This window comes from Onychostruthus taczanowskii, unplaced genomic scaffold (assembly GCF_017590055.1).
Source record: "Onychostruthus taczanowskii isolate IOZ18803 unplaced genomic scaffold, ASM1759005v1 scaffold49, whole genome shotgun sequence".
NCBI classification, from domain to species: domain Eukaryota; kingdom Metazoa; phylum Chordata; class Aves; order Passeriformes; family Passeridae; genus Onychostruthus; species Onychostruthus taczanowskii.
Genome location: NW_024502458.1, coordinates 1,882,893 through 1,900,557, shown reverse-complemented (window position 1 = coordinate 1,900,557; position 17,665 = coordinate 1,882,893). Strand labels below are relative to the sequence as shown.

Genomic DNA, 17,665 nt, shown 5'->3' with positions numbered 1-17,665 from the left:
TGCAATTATTATTAGAGGTCAAAAAAGTGACATGCTTATGATTTATTTGAGAAGTTAGATTGGCAACACAGTCTTCCGGTAGTGTTTACTGTTAATGAAAAATAAATATTTAGACTTTTTAAAACACAAAATACCTGTTACATGTTTGCTGTGGCTGGAAATTTCTGGTGAGCTGCAAATAATGCTGGGCCACAAAAACAGAACACAGAAAAGACTTGAGGTTTGGCCTATGCACACTGAAGGCAGGAAGACCTTAGGCAAAATCTAACCTTACTGAGAAACTTCTACATTCTTAAAGCTGTTATCTTTAATGTACTCTTATCAGATTTAATATTTTCTATACAAGAGAGAGCTGCATTGAGCTCGACAGAGAAGTAAACCAGCTGGAGACAGTACTGTTAAAAATGGGGTATTTGACAAAACCCATTAATAGCAGTGTTCTGCAGAACACTATTAAAATGACTTATAAGTCGAGTTAGACTAGCTATAACATTTTTATATGCAGTGTTCTAATTGGCATGTCCTCTGTGATTATTAACAGATCACTCTCACATGGGCCAGCAGTGATGATTGCCTAAAAAATTAACCAAGCTGCTAACACTGAGCTAGTAATAAAAATTGGAAGAATAGTAAGCCAGTAATAAAAATATGAAGACAAGATTCTGATAGCCAGATTTCCAAGTTCTGGGATTTTGCTGTGAGGTCCCTAGGACTATTCAGGGAACACCATGTATTTTCCTTAGGAAATGTATGATGGTGCAGCCTTGGAATAATCATACTGGAAATACTGTATGAATACTGAATAAATGCTGTGTTTCTTCTAAGGAACAATGTAGATGCAATTTTTTTTTCCTTCAGATTCGTGGGACTCTGAAGAGCTGGACCAAACTATGGTGTGTCCTGAAACCAGGAGTGCTGCTCATTTATAAGACGCCAAAGATCGGACAGTGGGTTGGGACAATTCTGCTCCATTCTTGTGAGCTGATCGAGAGACCCTCCAAAAAGGATGGCTTCTGCTTTAAACTCTTCCATCCTTTGGACCAATCCATCTGGGCTGTAAAGGTAACAATCCTGATGAGTCAAACAACCTCTTCTTGGTCACCAAAGTTTCTGAGCACTGGTGTTGCCTAGCACTGATATTATTTAGTTATTCAGTTGCTGTCAGCAGTGGTGAATTGACTGCCTAAAAAAGATTAAAGATACCAAAGCTTGATCACTGAATGATATCAAAGAGACACAATCCTTGTGATTAGTTCCACAGATGTATCATTCTCGGTGTACTGTCTGCATAGGCTGAAGAAAAAGGAACTGAAGAAAAAGGAAATGTGTTTTCTGCATGAAAAGAAGTTCAATACCTAGCCTATATCAAGCCATGACCTACATCTTTAAAAGGAGTTGGGCATAGACACAGTTAACTAAAGTCCCCAAAACAAGGACACAGAAAGCACCATGTGCTTTGCACAAGACAGGGAGATGGTTGGCAAAGTGGCAAAAAAGCAGGTTTATAATTTGACTTCTTTTTTTCTAATGCCCCTGAAGTTTGGATTTGTTTGCAGTGGGCTTGGAACTCAGTGTTCAGCTCAAGCCTTGACTGTTGCACAAAAGTATGACTTGAGATAGCTGTTATTGTCTCTTCTTTGAAATGGAAATAGCAGGATTTTCTCCACTTCATTTTGACTTATTCTTCAGGCTGAGACAATCCCTTCCTGTACACACAGTGGCTCCTGCAGTGACCTTTGGATCTCCCTGTAACAAAAATGATTAATAGTTTTTCACACTTCTTGAAATAAGTCCCTGCAAATCTTAAAGAGCTGTATTCCTTTTTCTTCTTTCCTTTAAGAATAGGCAAAAAATAGAAAAAAATTATGTAATGCACATGAGCAAAGAGGCACTAAGAGGCTCCTGAGAGGCACTGAGAGCCACATCTTTTGGATACCCTGAAGACAAAACTTAAATGTTCTTGTATTTGTTTCCCTGTCAAAAACAGTGAAAAACCCAGAGTTATTGCAGATATAAATTCTCTAGGAGACATCACAAGTGTAAATAAGGCATTATGAGCTGATGCCTTGCTACAAGGTAGTCAGCAGAGGGAATGGAAATGGAAAGACTCACGGGAGTGCAGTGAAAGCACTTGTCATGGCATCAGGAGTTCTAACAAAAGGGAGAAGCCCTGTGGGAGCAGATCAAGCAGACACACTCCTGCTCATCCGTGCAGTTAATTGAACAGTTTTAAACACAGCTATACAATTGCTATAAAAAGCCTTTCCATTTTTAATAAGGTAGGAGGAGAGAATTAAAATTAACCTCAGTAACCAGGGGTGAGAGCTGCTTATTTCTGCCAGATGCTCTGATATGTGCCTAAATGCATTGCTTTTCCTTAAAGTACCAAAGGTTTCGTTGCTACCTTGCTTCTTACTCAGTTTTGAGAGTTTTGATGCTTTTTTAAATTCAGAACATGCAACCAAGAAGGTTGTTGATGATTTACTGTCTGTCAACAAAAACCTTCCTTGTGACTTGACAGGTCAACTGGATTCTCTGAGAAGCACAGTCAGAGGAGGTAGTGAAAAATAGAATCAAAAGTGCAGTCAAATACTGAAAGGCAGAGTTGCTGACAGATCTGAAATGTTGCACTAGGATGCCCCTCCTTTGATATGAGGCATCCCAAAGAGAGAGGAGGTTTTATCTATGTGTGTATGCATTTAAATATGTGTATCTAATTCTTGTGTCTCTTGAGAAAACCTAATATAGAAATAAGAATTAGTATATTAAGTGTGAAGGGAGTATATATCTGAAAATGTTTGTGGACTAGAGGAAGTCCAAAGAGGTTTAAATGTTAAAGTCAAAGTAATATTCTGCATCTCTTGAGACATATTTAGAAAGCCACATTTGAGCTGCATAGTAGGATACTCCCTGAAACCTGAGTTCAGCCTGGATTGTTGTGTGTGATAGATGCTTTCAGCCATGAGGTAAATACCAAACTACACTTCAGGAAGAAATCCACCAGTGAGCTGCTTGATGTCAAAGAGGCTGTCTGCACTCTGTCAACAGTTTAAGGCTGAAACTGCTAAAAATACTGTTTTCTTTTATATCATTTCACAGCCTCTTTTTAAAGCAACTGGAGCAGAATTGACTGACCGACATTGGTTGTGTATAACTAATCAAAGAAATTCTGTTTCTCATTAAGTATAGATTCACTCAAGCTTAAGCAAAAAGCCCAAGTTACTGTCCATCACAATAGAAATAAGATCTGGATGAACACCTTTCATTCTTGGCCAAAATGGCTCATGAAATTTTCAGGGGTTATCCAGGTTAGAGTTGATGGTCCAGCTTTGACTCTCATCAGTTGATTTGCAGTTTACTCCGGGCAATTACTGAATATCTTTGTACATATTGGCCTGGCTGCCCAGCAGATGTTTGGAGCTAACTCTGGGGTTCAGCTCTGGAACAAATGTCTGGGTCAGGCACTGCCATAGGCCTTTATGGGAGTACTGAGCAAATAAATTTGATGTGCAGGCCTTTAGCTTTAATTAGAGCAGGGTGAGATTTTAGGGCACCTTTCAAGATAAAATGTAAAGGCCATGGCTTGTAGTTGAAAGCTAAATACATGCACCAGGTTACTGTTTTTCCTATAAAGCTCTCTGAGGTCTAGAGCTCTCTTAGAAGCATATTGCTAAGGGAAAGAGTTCTTTATTCTATACTGCTTCCCTGGCTTTTTGAGACTTTCAGCCTGAAACTCCTTTGCAGTGCACAGGGATTAGACCTTTTATCTATCTGTTCCATCCAGGCCTTTGTAAATTCAAGGCCAAAACTGTCAAGATCCCAAAATCAGCCAGCAGTGCAAGCAGCAGTAAGAAAAGCTTCCCCCATATGCTCCAAATGCTGCTGCAGAGGCACTTTGTCCAGGGTGTGAGGGCAGTGTGATCCCACACTACTCCTGGGAAGAGACATTTTGCTGAGGTTGCTGCAGGAGACTGGGGGGGTGCCAAATTAGCAATTCGTGTGAGTTTGTGGGTGTCTGTCCTCTTGCTGCACAGGGAGAGTGTAGAGCTATCAGCTGGCAGGGTTTGCCTGCCTGTCCCAAAAGATGTCCTGGAATAAGTTGTATTTCCTTTCAAGCTTGCTCAGAAGCTGGCTGAACAGCGTGGTGTGGGAAGGCTTTCATTATCTGCAGCCTGTTCTGACATTTATTTAGAACAATAAGTAAGTTGGAGTCAGACTCACTGCATCTGGGAAAATGTTTAATTTTAATTTTGTTGATTTGTAAGAATTTGAGTCATTCCTTTATAGAAAAAGTTCTAGTAATTGTCTTGCTCTGCTGCTTTTCTAGTTGTTATTCTATTCCAAAACACAGCAGTTTCATCTTCATCCTTGTGGTTATCCACAATACTGTTAAGGAAATGTTTCCCCCTTTTTTAAGCTTTGTTTTATGACTCTCTAAGATGTCTTGTCATACTATCCAGTATACTGTCAGTCCTCTCCATTTTTCAAAGCCCAGTCACCCCCTGTTTCATAATGCCTTTTGAGTCTCAAATCAGATGTAAAGACAGGAATGATGTGAAGGTGGTCCTTTCTTAGTTGTACTGCACAGAGGCTGCAGCTGTGCTCTGGGTGCTGGTGCAGCTGGGATAATACTTTGAGTGGGAGATGGTCATTGGCATGGTGCTCAAAGGTTGGGAGACAGAAAGCATCATTATCTCTGCTGTGCAGATACAGAACATCATTTAATCTGTGCAGATGTTGACTTTATTTTCATGGCCTCCTCTCTTTCCTTTTTCTGTTGGAAATGGATCTCTCCATGCATGAACATGCCTTACTGTTGAATATGTTTCCTTGACAGAGTGACCTGGCTGCTTCTTGAGTTAATCCATGTGCCTAAATTCCTGCTAGAACCTTGTGTTATCCCTTCCTTCCCATTTCCCCCTTTTTTAAAATACTGTTTCTTTGTATCTGTACTGTTAGGTTGTGGGTTTTTTCCTCAAACAGAGCAAATATCCACCTCTGCACTAAAAACACAAGTAATAGTGTTATCAATAGTTGTCCTACACCCTGCTCAGCTGCAAGCAGCTGAAAGGAAAAATGCTGTGGGGAATGATGCCTGATTGCATTAATGTCACTAGTAATGTCTTAAGCTGCTCTGCTCTGGTTTACAAATCAAATCTCAACTTTGCCAGTCCTGATTATTAGGCCTTTAAACAGTCTTAATTTTGTGAAACTCCAGTGGGAGAGGGGAGGAGAAAAAGAAAGTAACAAGGAATGCAGTTTCTCTTGGCAGCAGAGGAACCCCACAGATGTGAAGGCAAAAAGTTTGACTGGAGACTAGAGACTGTCGTCTTCTCAACACTACATCTTCATGCACTCAGATACAATTTGGTGCTTTTCCTACTTTAAATTCTTTCCAAATGTTGGTTTTCTGAGTATAACTTAAAAACAAAAATCCAGATAAAATGACTATTTAATTTTGAAGCACTTGTGTACAGGAGCAGTTTTCAGTAGCCGTCACAGTTCCATGCTTACCAGCTAGGAGGGAGGAATCCTTCTTTCAAGGAATATGGTTGCATACCATAAAGGCCCATGTAAGGGAGGAAAGTAATACTCAAACTGCAAAAATCTGCCTACAATTTTTCAGCATTGTGTGGTATTCTCTAGAAAGTAGAGTAAATCTGTATTGGAGCATCCTGGAGCATCCTCTTGCTCCCCCCTGCAGGTGACATAGTGGTCACCAAGTATTGGTGATGTTTCCTGCCCTGCATTTATTTCTGACACGTCTGCATATTTGAAAAAATATTTGCTTTTGTGTTATTTGTTACAAAGTAGGAAGAGAATGAGCTGGAGGAGGCTGGGTCACTTTGAAAATGCAACGGAGGAGGAGAGATTTCTATTTATTTCTGTCAGGTTATGGAACAAAGTCCATACCATGAGGAGTATGAAGCTGTGTTCACTGCATACAGGAACTGCTTTTTCTTAGCATCTTCTGCAGTTCAGAAGAGAAGAAAGCAGAGAGTAGATCAAGGAGGGAGCCTGTGGTTCTGCTCAAAGAAGTGTCTCATCCAGGATCAATGTTGCTTCCCTGGGCATCATTTCTTTAGGGTGATGCTGAAAGCATGGTGACAGGATGTTTACAGGACACTTTCTGGTTTTTTTGCCACAGCTTATAAACTAAAGGCAGCATAAAATGAGCAAAGCCTGAAGTGGCTGTCACCGCAGGCACCACAGTGTAAGGGTGCTCTGGATTTAAAAGTGAAGGACTGCAACCCAGTAGAATGTGCCCATGCTGGGGACCTTTGGTCCTCAATCTGTGGTTTTCCCATTTTCACCTTTCCCACAGACTCAGGATGGAGTTTCCTCTTTGTTTGCTTCCACGAGAGCTGCTGTTGCCTCTCTGCTGGAGGCACTCACTGAACAAGGTGTAGCCCTGCTGCTTTTGTGGTGGCAAGTGAAAGGTGTTTCACTGTGAGTGTGTCTGGCTGCAAGCAGACTCCATGTGCACCTCATGGAGCAGTTCCTTCTGGTATCGCACAAAGGTTTGACTGATTTTGTCCCAAGTGACAGCAGTAAGATCTTTCCACTCCTGCATATCAGAATAAACATAGCAGGTTTTGGGCTGAGCATAGGTTAGACCAAGCCCCATTTTCATAGGAGCTCATTACTGCCTTGGAGCTGCAGCAGCAATATCGTGATTACTAATGAGTCTCTCCAAATTACTCCATCTGCTCCTGCCTTCTTTCCTATCACAAACATGCACACACTGCCTGGGAAGGGTGGAAAGACATTCAACAGTCCATTGCAACTTCCATGCCTTACATCTTTCTTTCTGTGTGCATTTCCAGGGACCAAAGGGAGAAAATGTCGGTTCGATCACTCAGCCTCTTCCCAGCAGCTACTTGATTTTCAGAGCAGCCTCCGAATCAGATGGTAAGTCTGGGGGTATGATTGCTTTCTCCAGATAGCATACTTCCTGCTAGTTAAGAAAATAGGTTGATTAACAAAAAAAAAAAAAGTATAAAGGAAAAAAGGGTGACTCACCCAGGCTGACAGACTGCTCTTAGCAATGGCCAGAATAAGTCAAGCAGACTTCTGGCACATTTCATTGCCCTCACAGAACAGCTACCTCTCTTGCCTTGTGTATGGAAGAAGGACTTAGGCTTCTAACTGAGGAAAACCACTAAGTCAGTGTAAACTAAAGGGTGGAAGGAGTTGGTCCCAGAACTGATATGAAAAGGGCTCTGTATCCTCAGTTCAGCAGAGACTTCATTGTCTTATCTGCCTGTGTCTTACTCTGGGGAGGGATCTGTTGGAGGAAAATGGAGTGGTAATATTGAAGAACTGTCAGTAGATGCCTTTCAGCCACCTGAATTTTGCTGTAAACTATTTGTGCTGTGGCTTGCAGTATAGCAGGCCCAGATGCTGGTGACTCCACATGTAAAATACCATTCTGGGAATTTGCAAAATTATGGAAGCTAAATTTAGGTCAGTATATAACAGACATGCCAGCTTACTATGGGAAAATCTCTGTAAATTACTTCAGAGGACATAAAATATCAATGATTTATAAGTAGATAAGAAGATTAAAACCATGTTTTCATTCCATTTGACCTTCAGACTACTCTATTATTTTTTTTCATAGCAAATTAACCCAGGCTGTTCATTTTAAAAATATTTTTCACCTATCCCACCAAGGGGGCTCATCTATCCCATATGCTCCTTTGGGTCTTATCTAGAGTAACTTTAGGGACATAAGGGCTTCTAATGGAGAGAAATGGGCTTTGAAAGTAGTGTCCTTCTGGTCCAGTGATTAGGTTTTACATTTTCCTAAGGGATGGAAATGAGACAATGCAAATGCACCTTTGACCTGACACTTAGAATAGGAGGAAACCTTCCTTCATTACAGACTTATGTGCTATTTTCCTCCTACAGTGTTAAGGAGGACTGTTCATGGTGAGGGACAATATCTTGACACTGGAAACTGCTTGCAGATGTCAGTGTAGTGAAATTATATGAAAATAAGCAGAAATTATATAGACCTATAGAAACACATCTATTTCCTAAAATAGTATGCTTTTGTAGCTTATTTGTGTAAAGGAATACAGGATTCTAACCTGGCTCCAAATATCATGTGCCTAGAAAGAGATAGATTGATGCAATAATCTCGTGTGGGGAAAAATAGTGCTGTAGGGTAGAGCTGCTAAATTAGAGGCCTTTCAAACCCTGGTTATACACACAGCCCACAGAACAGATATACAGAAGAGCCCCACAGAGTTCTTAGGCAACCAGATAGCTTCAACAATAGCTTCAGTCTTGTCAATCCAGATTTTATAAAATAGTATTTCCTTAGAGACCCATGCACTTGTCTTTCCACTATTTTAATTATTAATGATTAAACCATAGAGGCAGCCTGGCAAAGAAAGCTGTGTGAGCTTCTACTCTCACTTTTTATGATGTCTGCCATAGGCCAGTTACGTGGAGTGGAAGAGCTTTAGATTTGTTCTAACTAACCTTACCCATAAAGGCTCCTAAGGTAGCAATAGCTCCCAAGAGATCATCAGAGGTAAGACTTTTCTATCTGTGATCTCTCAGTCTGGGTCATACAACACGTGGTGGAAAAACACAAAAGGGACCATATCTGGCATGTCAGAATTGTCAGTGTTGAAATGCCTGTGGGAAGTTTTCTGCCCAGTGAATTATTATGTGTCTCCAGTGTCAAAAGAGCTCTAAATAGTGAGTTACTGGAACACATTTTGAAGGCCAAGATCCTTGGGAAGCCTGCAGAGGCAAGGCAGATCAAAATAGAGTTACTTTCAGTTTGGTGTGATTTTCCTTTACTTTGCTGCTTCTCTCCAGTAGGGTCTTAACATTAGATGGAAAGCTAATGCGATCAAGGGAAGGAGGAGGAACTGAGGTACTTCTCAATCAAATATCCTAAATGTGTATGTATAAAGTAACTAGGGCTTTTGGTTCAAGACAAAATACAAGCACTTGAACAGCACCACCAGTGCCCTAGAGCCACCTGCTCTAGGAGCACCCACATTATGCCTGGTAGCTTCTGAGTCTGATGAGGTGATCATGAAAGCCAAAGCTTTGGGATCTGTCCATTTAGCAGTGGACTTCACAAAAAAAATTATACCTGAATTGCACCAGAAATATTAGCATGAAAAGTGGTGTAATTTTCAGCTGAATGAGAATATTTGACTTCACAGCTGAGGTCAGTGAGCTGCGGAAAGTGGGCATACTTTGTGTAGGAAGGGCAGGATGTCAATCTCCAGACAAGAGGGAAGAACACCTTCCTCCCAAACACATGTCCTGACAAATGGCCAAACATACGAGTGTCATATTGAGAGATGAGTGAGTTGGAGACAGCATTAATGTCAGTAGGTCATGTAAAATGTTTTCAAAGACACAAGGAGCAGAAACTGATACATGTAAAGAATTCTGTATAAACTGCAGGAAATTAAGGCTTGTACTTTGCAATTTATATGGTTTGATTTTAAGCTCATAAAACAGGACTGAAATGGTTTTAGACTGTTACATTGCTTCACCTGTTGTAAAGAGGCATCTCCAGAAGGGTGTCAATGAGTTTGTTTCATTTTTTTAACACACTGGACAAACCTAGAGGATGCAGGAGAGACAGGAGATTGAGGTAAAATGAGCTAAGCCAGCTGAGACAAACGGGGCAGGTCGGATCTGGGCCCTTGTGTATGTTTGAAGTGTGTTCACATCTCCCCCGCAGGGCAATACTGAATGAATCTACAGCATCTCTGAAGAGGTGTCCTTGTCGTGTTCTTCTTAACACAGTCTCCCAAGTCAGTAGTGGAAAATGAACAACAAAACATTTGGCAAATATAACTAACTCGTGGAGGCCTCTGACTTGCTGGGAATTACTGAGTTGCTGCATATGTTAGATGTACAGTTCAGCCATCCAGGCAACTCTATCATGATCAGCAGCTACATGGCCTACTTTTTCTCTCAGCATTTCAGAATCCCCATTTTCCCCTCTGCTGTACCATCTGTGACAGACTGTTGGTAGGATTTAAGATCATGACTTCTGGACAATCTGCAGAACCACTGCCTGGCTACAGCAAATTTCACATTCACAGACCCTAGCTGCAGTTTGCTTTTTGATGTGTTTTAAACATCAACCTCTGGAAAGGTCATGTCAGCCTACAGGGCTCAACCTGTACAAGTGCACAGTCTTTCTTTCTTAGCAGTTTCAAAAAATAAGACTGCTTTTTTTTGAACCAGTGACTATGTCTATATTTCAGATTTGTGTTGAGGAGTGACTTAGAATTAGTAGCTTAAATCTGTCCCAAGCTTCCTGCCCAAACCATTCTGGAGCTGCCCCTGAGATCTAACTGGTGTGTCCTAAGCATCTTAAGTCACCTGCTTAGGTCTCACAGTGAGGATCTCCACTGTGCCATGGGCACTGCTGCCACAGGGCGTATTCCTACTAATGGAATTCAAAGTAGCAGATTACCAGGGGTTAACATCTTAACAGTGGAATTGTAAACCACATTTACATTTTATTCCTTCTGTCAGCCCTCTCCTTCAGGTGTGGTTTGGGTAGCCTTCATTGCCTGATGTGGATGCAATTGTGTGGAAATCCTGATGGTCTGGCTTACAGTGTTGTTGTTTCTTTCCTAGGCATCTGGTCCTTCCCCCCAAACTGATGCTCTCATCTGGGGAGGAAATTAGGTTATTGAAATAAGGGTCACGCACAGAAGCAAAAAACCACAGGGAAGATTGCAATTTGAAACCAATTTAATAATGAAATACATTTCTGGGTCTTGGCAGCTCTGGAGAAAAGAGAATATCTTTTTAGCTTTATGTCTGTGTTTCATATTCCTTAGACCTTTCACAGAGGTTTAAAATCCAGGCTTTTGCAACAAGACTTCATTAAGTTCACTGCATAAATTGCACCTGCAGCTAATTGAGAGCTCACATCCTTGCATCTTGACAGCCAAAGTGGGAGAAATCATGCACGCAGGCACCCAAGTGGTACAGCAAAATAAGCAGTCAGCTGAACACGATGACCTTAATGTTCACTGACTGAAGCAAATCAGCCTCCTTCTCACCATTCGTGATTTGTGTGCACTTGAGCAAGAATTCATCGTTTCCAGGTGACAGTCTACTTCAGGTTGATTTTTAAAAGCATCTATCTTGTAAGTGTGAGGCATGAGGCCAAAGCTGGAGGACTTTAATAATTCAAGAAGAATAATATTCCCTTAGTGGTGCCTCTCTGGAGGAATGTGTGGTTGCTCAGTGTGAGCCTTTTGAAGTCTTAATTGGCAAGAGATTCATCCCAGGTGTTCTGTAGCTACAGGAATGCAGTGGAAAAGAAGTATTGTCCCAGACTGATATTTCTGTGTGTAAGGGTGTGATTCCATCTAGAACAGATTTTTCTTTCTGGTGAGTGCTGAGAGAACATTGGCTGTGTCCTCCATGACCAGCTGCTGCAAAATGTGGCAGATAGACTTGGCACATCAGATTATGAGTTCTTCTAGGTGAGTGCAAAGAATTTCAAAACTGAATAGCTTAGTGTTTTCAGTGCTGCCTGTTTTTGTCCTGTGAGATATTTTTGTAATTTTAGATCTTTTCAAAGACTAGGACAGACTCAAGTTTTTCTTTGAACTGAACCTAGGTTAGCAGCATAAGCACCTTCTGTTGTTTTGATTTTTTTTTTTCCCAAGAGGGAGAAGAAATTATTTTTGTCTCTTGGTTTTAGTAGTTCCTTTTGTATGTGAAAAAAAAAAAAAAGAGTTTCTGCAAGCATATGCCTGCTGCTATTCAGCCTTGCAGCCTTCAGGTTTCTTCATGGTGCCAGCATGACCCAGGAGGTGTCTGCAAGGAGCCATAGCGATTCCTGTTCGCATCTCAAAGCATGTGCAGGACAACCAAGGGATCAGGACCAGCCAGCCTGGTCCTGCTTGACCAACCTGATCTCCTTCTGTGGCAAGGTAACCTGCTTAGTGGATGAGCCCTGGAACAGGCTGCCCAGGGAAGTGGCTGAGTCACCATCCCTGCAGGGATTTAGAAGACACGCAGATGTGGCACTCTGGGACATGGTTAATGGTGGACTTGGCACCTGGGTTAACAGTTGGACTTGATGATCTTAGGGGTATTTTCCAATGTAAACAACTCTCTGTTTCTATATAATTTTATTTGAGAAGAGTTTAAAAGCTTGTGGGAAGATTCTGCCACAAGCTGACAATATACTTCTGGGATTTTCTTCAGAATTTGAACATATGCTGAGTTTAAACCACAGTTTGTGAAAAATTATAACTGATAATTGATTATAGTTTCTACATTGCCACTTCAAACCTCCTAAAATAATAGTATTGTAATTCTTTTTTTTTTGCTTCCTTTATATGCACCCTTTTGGGCTGCCATTCCTCTCTGAAGGAACCCACATCTTACATTATTTTCTGATCTAATTACCCTGTATATAAAAAACCCTGTTTGAGTCACCCACTCAAAATTAGAAGATGTGAGAATTGAGGTAGCCATGAAACCTTCATGCAGTACCATCACTGTAGGTGACAGCCTTTAATTATGTGACCACATTCATTTCTCCCCTTCTGCAGTTTCTGAGAGAGTGAGTAGACTTGTCAGGTAAGCAATTAAGTAATCCAAATGCTAGCATTTTTGTATTATCTTCACAATCCAGAAGAATACAGCTCAATAGAAAGGTCACTCAGATGTAAAAACATTTCATATAGGCCTTTAGCAAGGAAACAGGTTTATCTTGTGTGCAATCCCTGTAACTGAGAGAGTATAATTTTATGGGTTTATGCTGCAATTAACACACCATTGACTTTCAGAGAACATAACCTTTTTATCTGCAGAGGTAAGCCCGTGTTTTCCATCTGGGTTAGTGACATCTGTTTGTTTGGATTCACAGCACCACCTGATGGCTGAAGGCCCATTTCAGAGCTTGGGGATGCTCTGCATCCCTTCGGTTCGGTTTCTGTTAGAAATGAAAACAAGGGTGTACACTGATGCCATTTCTGTTTGCTGCAGGGCACAAAGAATTCTGACTGCTGGTGCACAGCAAGTTCTTCTAAAGCTTTGTGTATCTGCCCAGGACTATTAAAATGAATATTTAATATTTTGGGGGTTTTTTGTTTTGGTTTGGTTTTTGTTTTTTGTTTGGTTTTGGGGGTTTTTTTGTGGGGGTTTTTTTTTTTTTTTGTTATTTTTTTTAATTAAGCTCCTTGAATAAGGCTTCAGAAAAGATTCAGATTTCTCATAACACCTCCCAGGATGTTATCTGAAGAGTTGGGTACCCTAAGTATATTGTGTAGAAATTTCCTCTGGTGATATGGTGAACCCCAAATTTTTGACCGAGCCTGTAAGGTCATGGCAGCACTGGTGAACACCTCTGGCAGTGGGGTGGGGGTGAAAGAGCTGCCCATGGGTCATGGCCAGCATGGGCTGCTCTGTCTACATCCCCAGGGAGGGAGATGTCTGAGGGAGACTTGGGGCCACCCTTGTCTTAGCCATCACAGGATAATGAGTGTACCTGAGAGCTGCAGAGCACTGAGGAGATGACCTTGGTGCTGCCTTAAAGGGCTCATGCTGCTACAAATCAACCTACCTGTCAAAGCACCTGATTTTAACAGCCTATTTAATACAAAAATATCTTGACATATGCGGCATTTCCAAATGTCAAATCACACAGTTCTCACTCTGCGGAACTGGAAAAGAAAAGCAATTTTAAAAGCAGAGGAGAGTCAAGGCGGGGAGCCTGAGCAGGAGTATGCTCCCTTGTGAGGCACAGCCTGAAACAGCTTTGCATAGTGGTGGGTTTGGGGGACAAGGTATATGTGGGAGGAGGTGGATTTGTGCTCAGTGCAGCCATTAGCTCTAATGGGTTATCCATGCAAATCTTCCACGTAGTGAGAACGGCATAAATCTCTGCCTGTAAAGCCTTAATGCAAGAATATTTGTTAAATACAAAATAGTGTGAAATCAATTTCAACAGCATTCAACCTTTCTAATCTTTTATTAACTATTATTTGTGATGTTATTATTAAATCATAAGCTGATGCTGAAGGAATTTATTGGATAAAATTAGAATAAATGACTGGGGCTTGGCAGTGTTTGTGGCTAAATGTTCAAGTGCAATTCTTCAAAGATTTGAGATGTTTTTGTTTTACTGTTTGCAGCTTTGTATCAAAGCAAGCACTGAAAGCCACTCAAATTTGTAAATATTTCTTTATATGCATGTTCTAGAGTTTTTTTAAGCTGTCATTTGTCTTACGGAGCCAAATTTTGGTAATGCTGAAGTTGATGGGAATTCTGCCCAGGAGAGCAGCAGGGTCCCAGTGAGATTTATGCATGTGCTTGATGCTGTGTGATAGAAAAGAATTTAATGAAAATTTTGCCAAATGGGACCAGGAATGACTGTGGTCCAGGGAAACCCTGTTTGCAGTACTTGCCATTACTAGAGCAAAATCCTTTGTCCTTTGTTTCCTTCACTGCCACTCAATCACTCCTCTAATTATTGTGAAATGTATTCTGAGAAGTGTAATGAAGAGCTCTGTTTTACAAGCTTGAAATTAGAGGATAACTCCCTTGATACTTCAATTCTCGAATGTTCAGTTAATTTGCAGGTGCCCTGGCCTCATTAATGACTGCACTACAGAAGCAGGCTATTTTCAGGTGTTTCCAGGAGTACAGCAGCTCCAGCACTATGGTGGTTGGGCTTTAACACACAGCTTTGTAGCCTTGTGTGGATCATTGCAAAAGAAGCCAAGGGTCAGCTTGGATTCCTGTGCTTTTCATTTGCTGTCTGTCTGTGGAACCTGTGCAGGCCATAAGGAAATCCAGTGTGGCTGTGCATAGGAGCTGCAGTTTGCCTTGTGCAGTTTGTGCCATGCTTACAATTTCTCCAAAATGGACCCTTCAGGTAAAGATTTTTTTTGCAGCAAGAGAAGAAAAAATTATGCCCTGCAGAGATTATCTGATGGACCAGGCAAAGAGAAGGAATGGAAAAAAATTAAAATGCAGAGAAAGAGGGAAAAAGAACAGCCTGACAACTTTGTCTAGTCTCAATCACTCTGTCACATAATGACCATCTTGGATTTTGGTTGGAATGGTTGTTACTGCAGCACTACAGCCAGCATGGAACCCCTGAGCAGGCTGTGGTTCAGTGATCCCAGAGTAAGCAGGGGTCTCTCCCACACAGCTCAGTGCCCTGGCATCTCCCTGCCATTGGGAAGTGCATGAGGTGGGGGTGCCAAGGAGTGAATGTGTTTTGGGGAGTGTATTACTTGCAGACATGAGATGCTGGGTGGTGTGGAAGTACCATACCTGCGCAGATTCCCTGCATCTCAGACTAAATCAGAAAGGGGCAATGGGAAGTGAACAAGTTGTAGGAGATCAGAAGGGGATGTTATTAGGGAAGAGGGAGTTAGGGTGAGCTTCCCACTGTATCACCCATGCAGATGTATTATTCATGCAGCCACTAAAACTCACCATTCCTGGCAAGATAACTTAAGGATTATATGTATGAAAAATACATTCTACCCAGTGACTTCCTGAATTATAATGATAATGAGCTTTACTCCCAGGCAAGAAGCTTTTGAGAAGCAGTGCATGAATTGTGTTATTTACTCTGCTATGCTGAAATAATTCCTTTTGTTTTCACAGGCCGATGCTGGCTGGATGCTCTGGAACTTGCCCTGCGTTGCTCCAGCCTCTTCAGGCTCAGTGCCTCCAAGCAGGGAAAGGATGGAGACATGAACTGCTCGAGTGATTCTGCGCATGCGGGGCTCAACCACCTCTTGCACACCAGTGCTATGTCAGACCAGGAGTTCTTCCAGTAAGATGGGGCTGTTACTCCTTAATGCACAGAGAGGTGGCATATGGCTCAAACTTGAGTGTAATCTAGCCAGAGTCCACTGAGGAAATCTGTTTGAAAACCAACCTGTGTGTTCTGCTGCTGCATCCCTCACTAATATATGGGCTGGGTGTTGCCACCTAGTGCTTGAACACACGGGCTGGGGGAAATCTCATCTGTGTTTGTTTGTACATAAACAACTTTCTTCTGTCCCTGCTTAGGCCAAAATGGTGTCTGGGGATGCCAGCATGAAAAATGGCTTGCTTGAGTAAAGATTGTAGAATCTAGCTGCTGTAGTTACACAGACACAGTCACTAACAATGTCTGTGTGTTGCTAGCACATATGGCTCTGAGTCTGATCTATTTTTTAATAATGTGTACTCTTCCCTAGTAATACTGTGTTATAGTCAGCAGAGTGCACACATTACATCCTTAGTTTTATAATTACTTTCTCTCTCTGCAGGGGTTTTGAGGAGTGTCCAATTTCTTCCTCGATGAATCAGATAAATTTTTATGTAAGGGGAAAGAAGTCCCCACAGCCTCCTTTCTATTCATATTCCTGGTATTACTGCAGCATTTTGGAACATCAAAGCTCTGTACACATTAAAAAGCCCCAGGCCTTTCTGTTGCTTATAGCTGAATAAGCAACTTCAAGACTCCTCCTGGTATAGACATTTGGCCTTTGGAGTGAGAACTGGGAGAGGTAGTGTCTATTTCTAGCTCTGCTGATTGGAATTTGACTTTCAGAGCTCACAGCAATGCACCATCACTTATGCAGTTTCTAGGGTAGCAATTCTTGCAGTCTGCAAAGATGATGCCTTGCAGAGCAGGACCTCACTCTTAAGAGGTTTTCTTGGTCTCTGAGTCCTGTTCAGAGTGTGAAGGTGTCTCTGGCCCCATGGGACCTAAGGGGTGGCAGCATTTCAGCCTGCCCTTTGCCCTGATAGGTACTGGTAATCCCAGAATGTGTTCTCCAGTCCTGCTGTTCAGGTTTTTATCTAGAGTTTGAAGGGAGCTTTACTGAAAAGCAGTGCGAGAAGGAAAGGAAATCTAATATCATATCACATCATGTACCATAGTACTTGTGCTTGTGGGCTTCTTTCATAATACTTTCCTTATGCCTGGGAGTCTCGTGCTCACTGGGATAATGAATTCAAGAATGCAGTAGGCTTGTTTTTTGGCTCATGGATGTGCGTACAGAAATATACCTAACATTAAAATGGAGCCTGTGGCACAGAGAACATTCAGGCAAACCTGTGGCTACTGTAAGCTGATGCAGAAGATAGGGTTAAAACTGCAGTAAAGTATTTCTTCAGAACATGATTAAGTGATGCCTCTATTTCACCTCTTAGGTGTCCAACATTAAAAGCCCCCTTGAAATATGGGAGTCAGTAGTAGCAGCACACATGGCAGAGTTTTCAGCAGGACAGAGTACCCACAACTGCAATCAGATATTTCTTACAGGCTCAAATTTTAGCTGAGTCTGGTTCAAGCTGGGCATTCAGCATGTGGTCATCTGGACAGTATACTCTCCTTTCTGAGTCCTACCTCTGTTGGGAATGTGTACCCAAACTCCCCAGTGCTTATAGCCCCGGGGAGTTTAAGGGTTGCAGGACTGGAGGATGACTTGCTGTCATCCCTGAAGGAATGAAGAACATTTAAATAAGGGAGAATGCAAAACCCAAACTGTGCAAGTGCTGAGCAAAGTGGTTTTGGTTTGCCAGTGACAGTGGCTTCCTCACAGGGATTCAATCATTCTAATTAAATGCTTTCCCTACAGGGAATCTTACCAATTAAATTGGCATGCAGTTGTTAGGGGGGCAGTTAATT

General features: G+C 41.7%; 1 protein-coding gene across 6 annotated transcripts in view; it reads left to right on the top strand.

The window, feature by feature from the left end:
• Window positions 1-17,665, top strand: part of OSBPL5 (oxysterol binding protein like 5) — a 135,855-nt gene that overhangs the window by 91,440 nt on the left and 26,750 nt on the right. For all 6 annotated transcript variants that reach the window (XM_041415034.1, XM_041415033.1, XM_041415032.1 and 3 more), the window contains 3 exons: window positions 859-1,062; window positions 6,828-6,912; window positions 15,646-15,817. In XM_041415034.1, coding sequence (XP_041270968.1) covers window positions 859-1,062; window positions 6,828-6,912; window positions 15,646-15,817 — 461 coding nt within the window. The remainder of the gene's footprint in view (window positions 1-858; window positions 1,063-6,827; window positions 6,913-15,645; window positions 15,818-17,665) is intronic.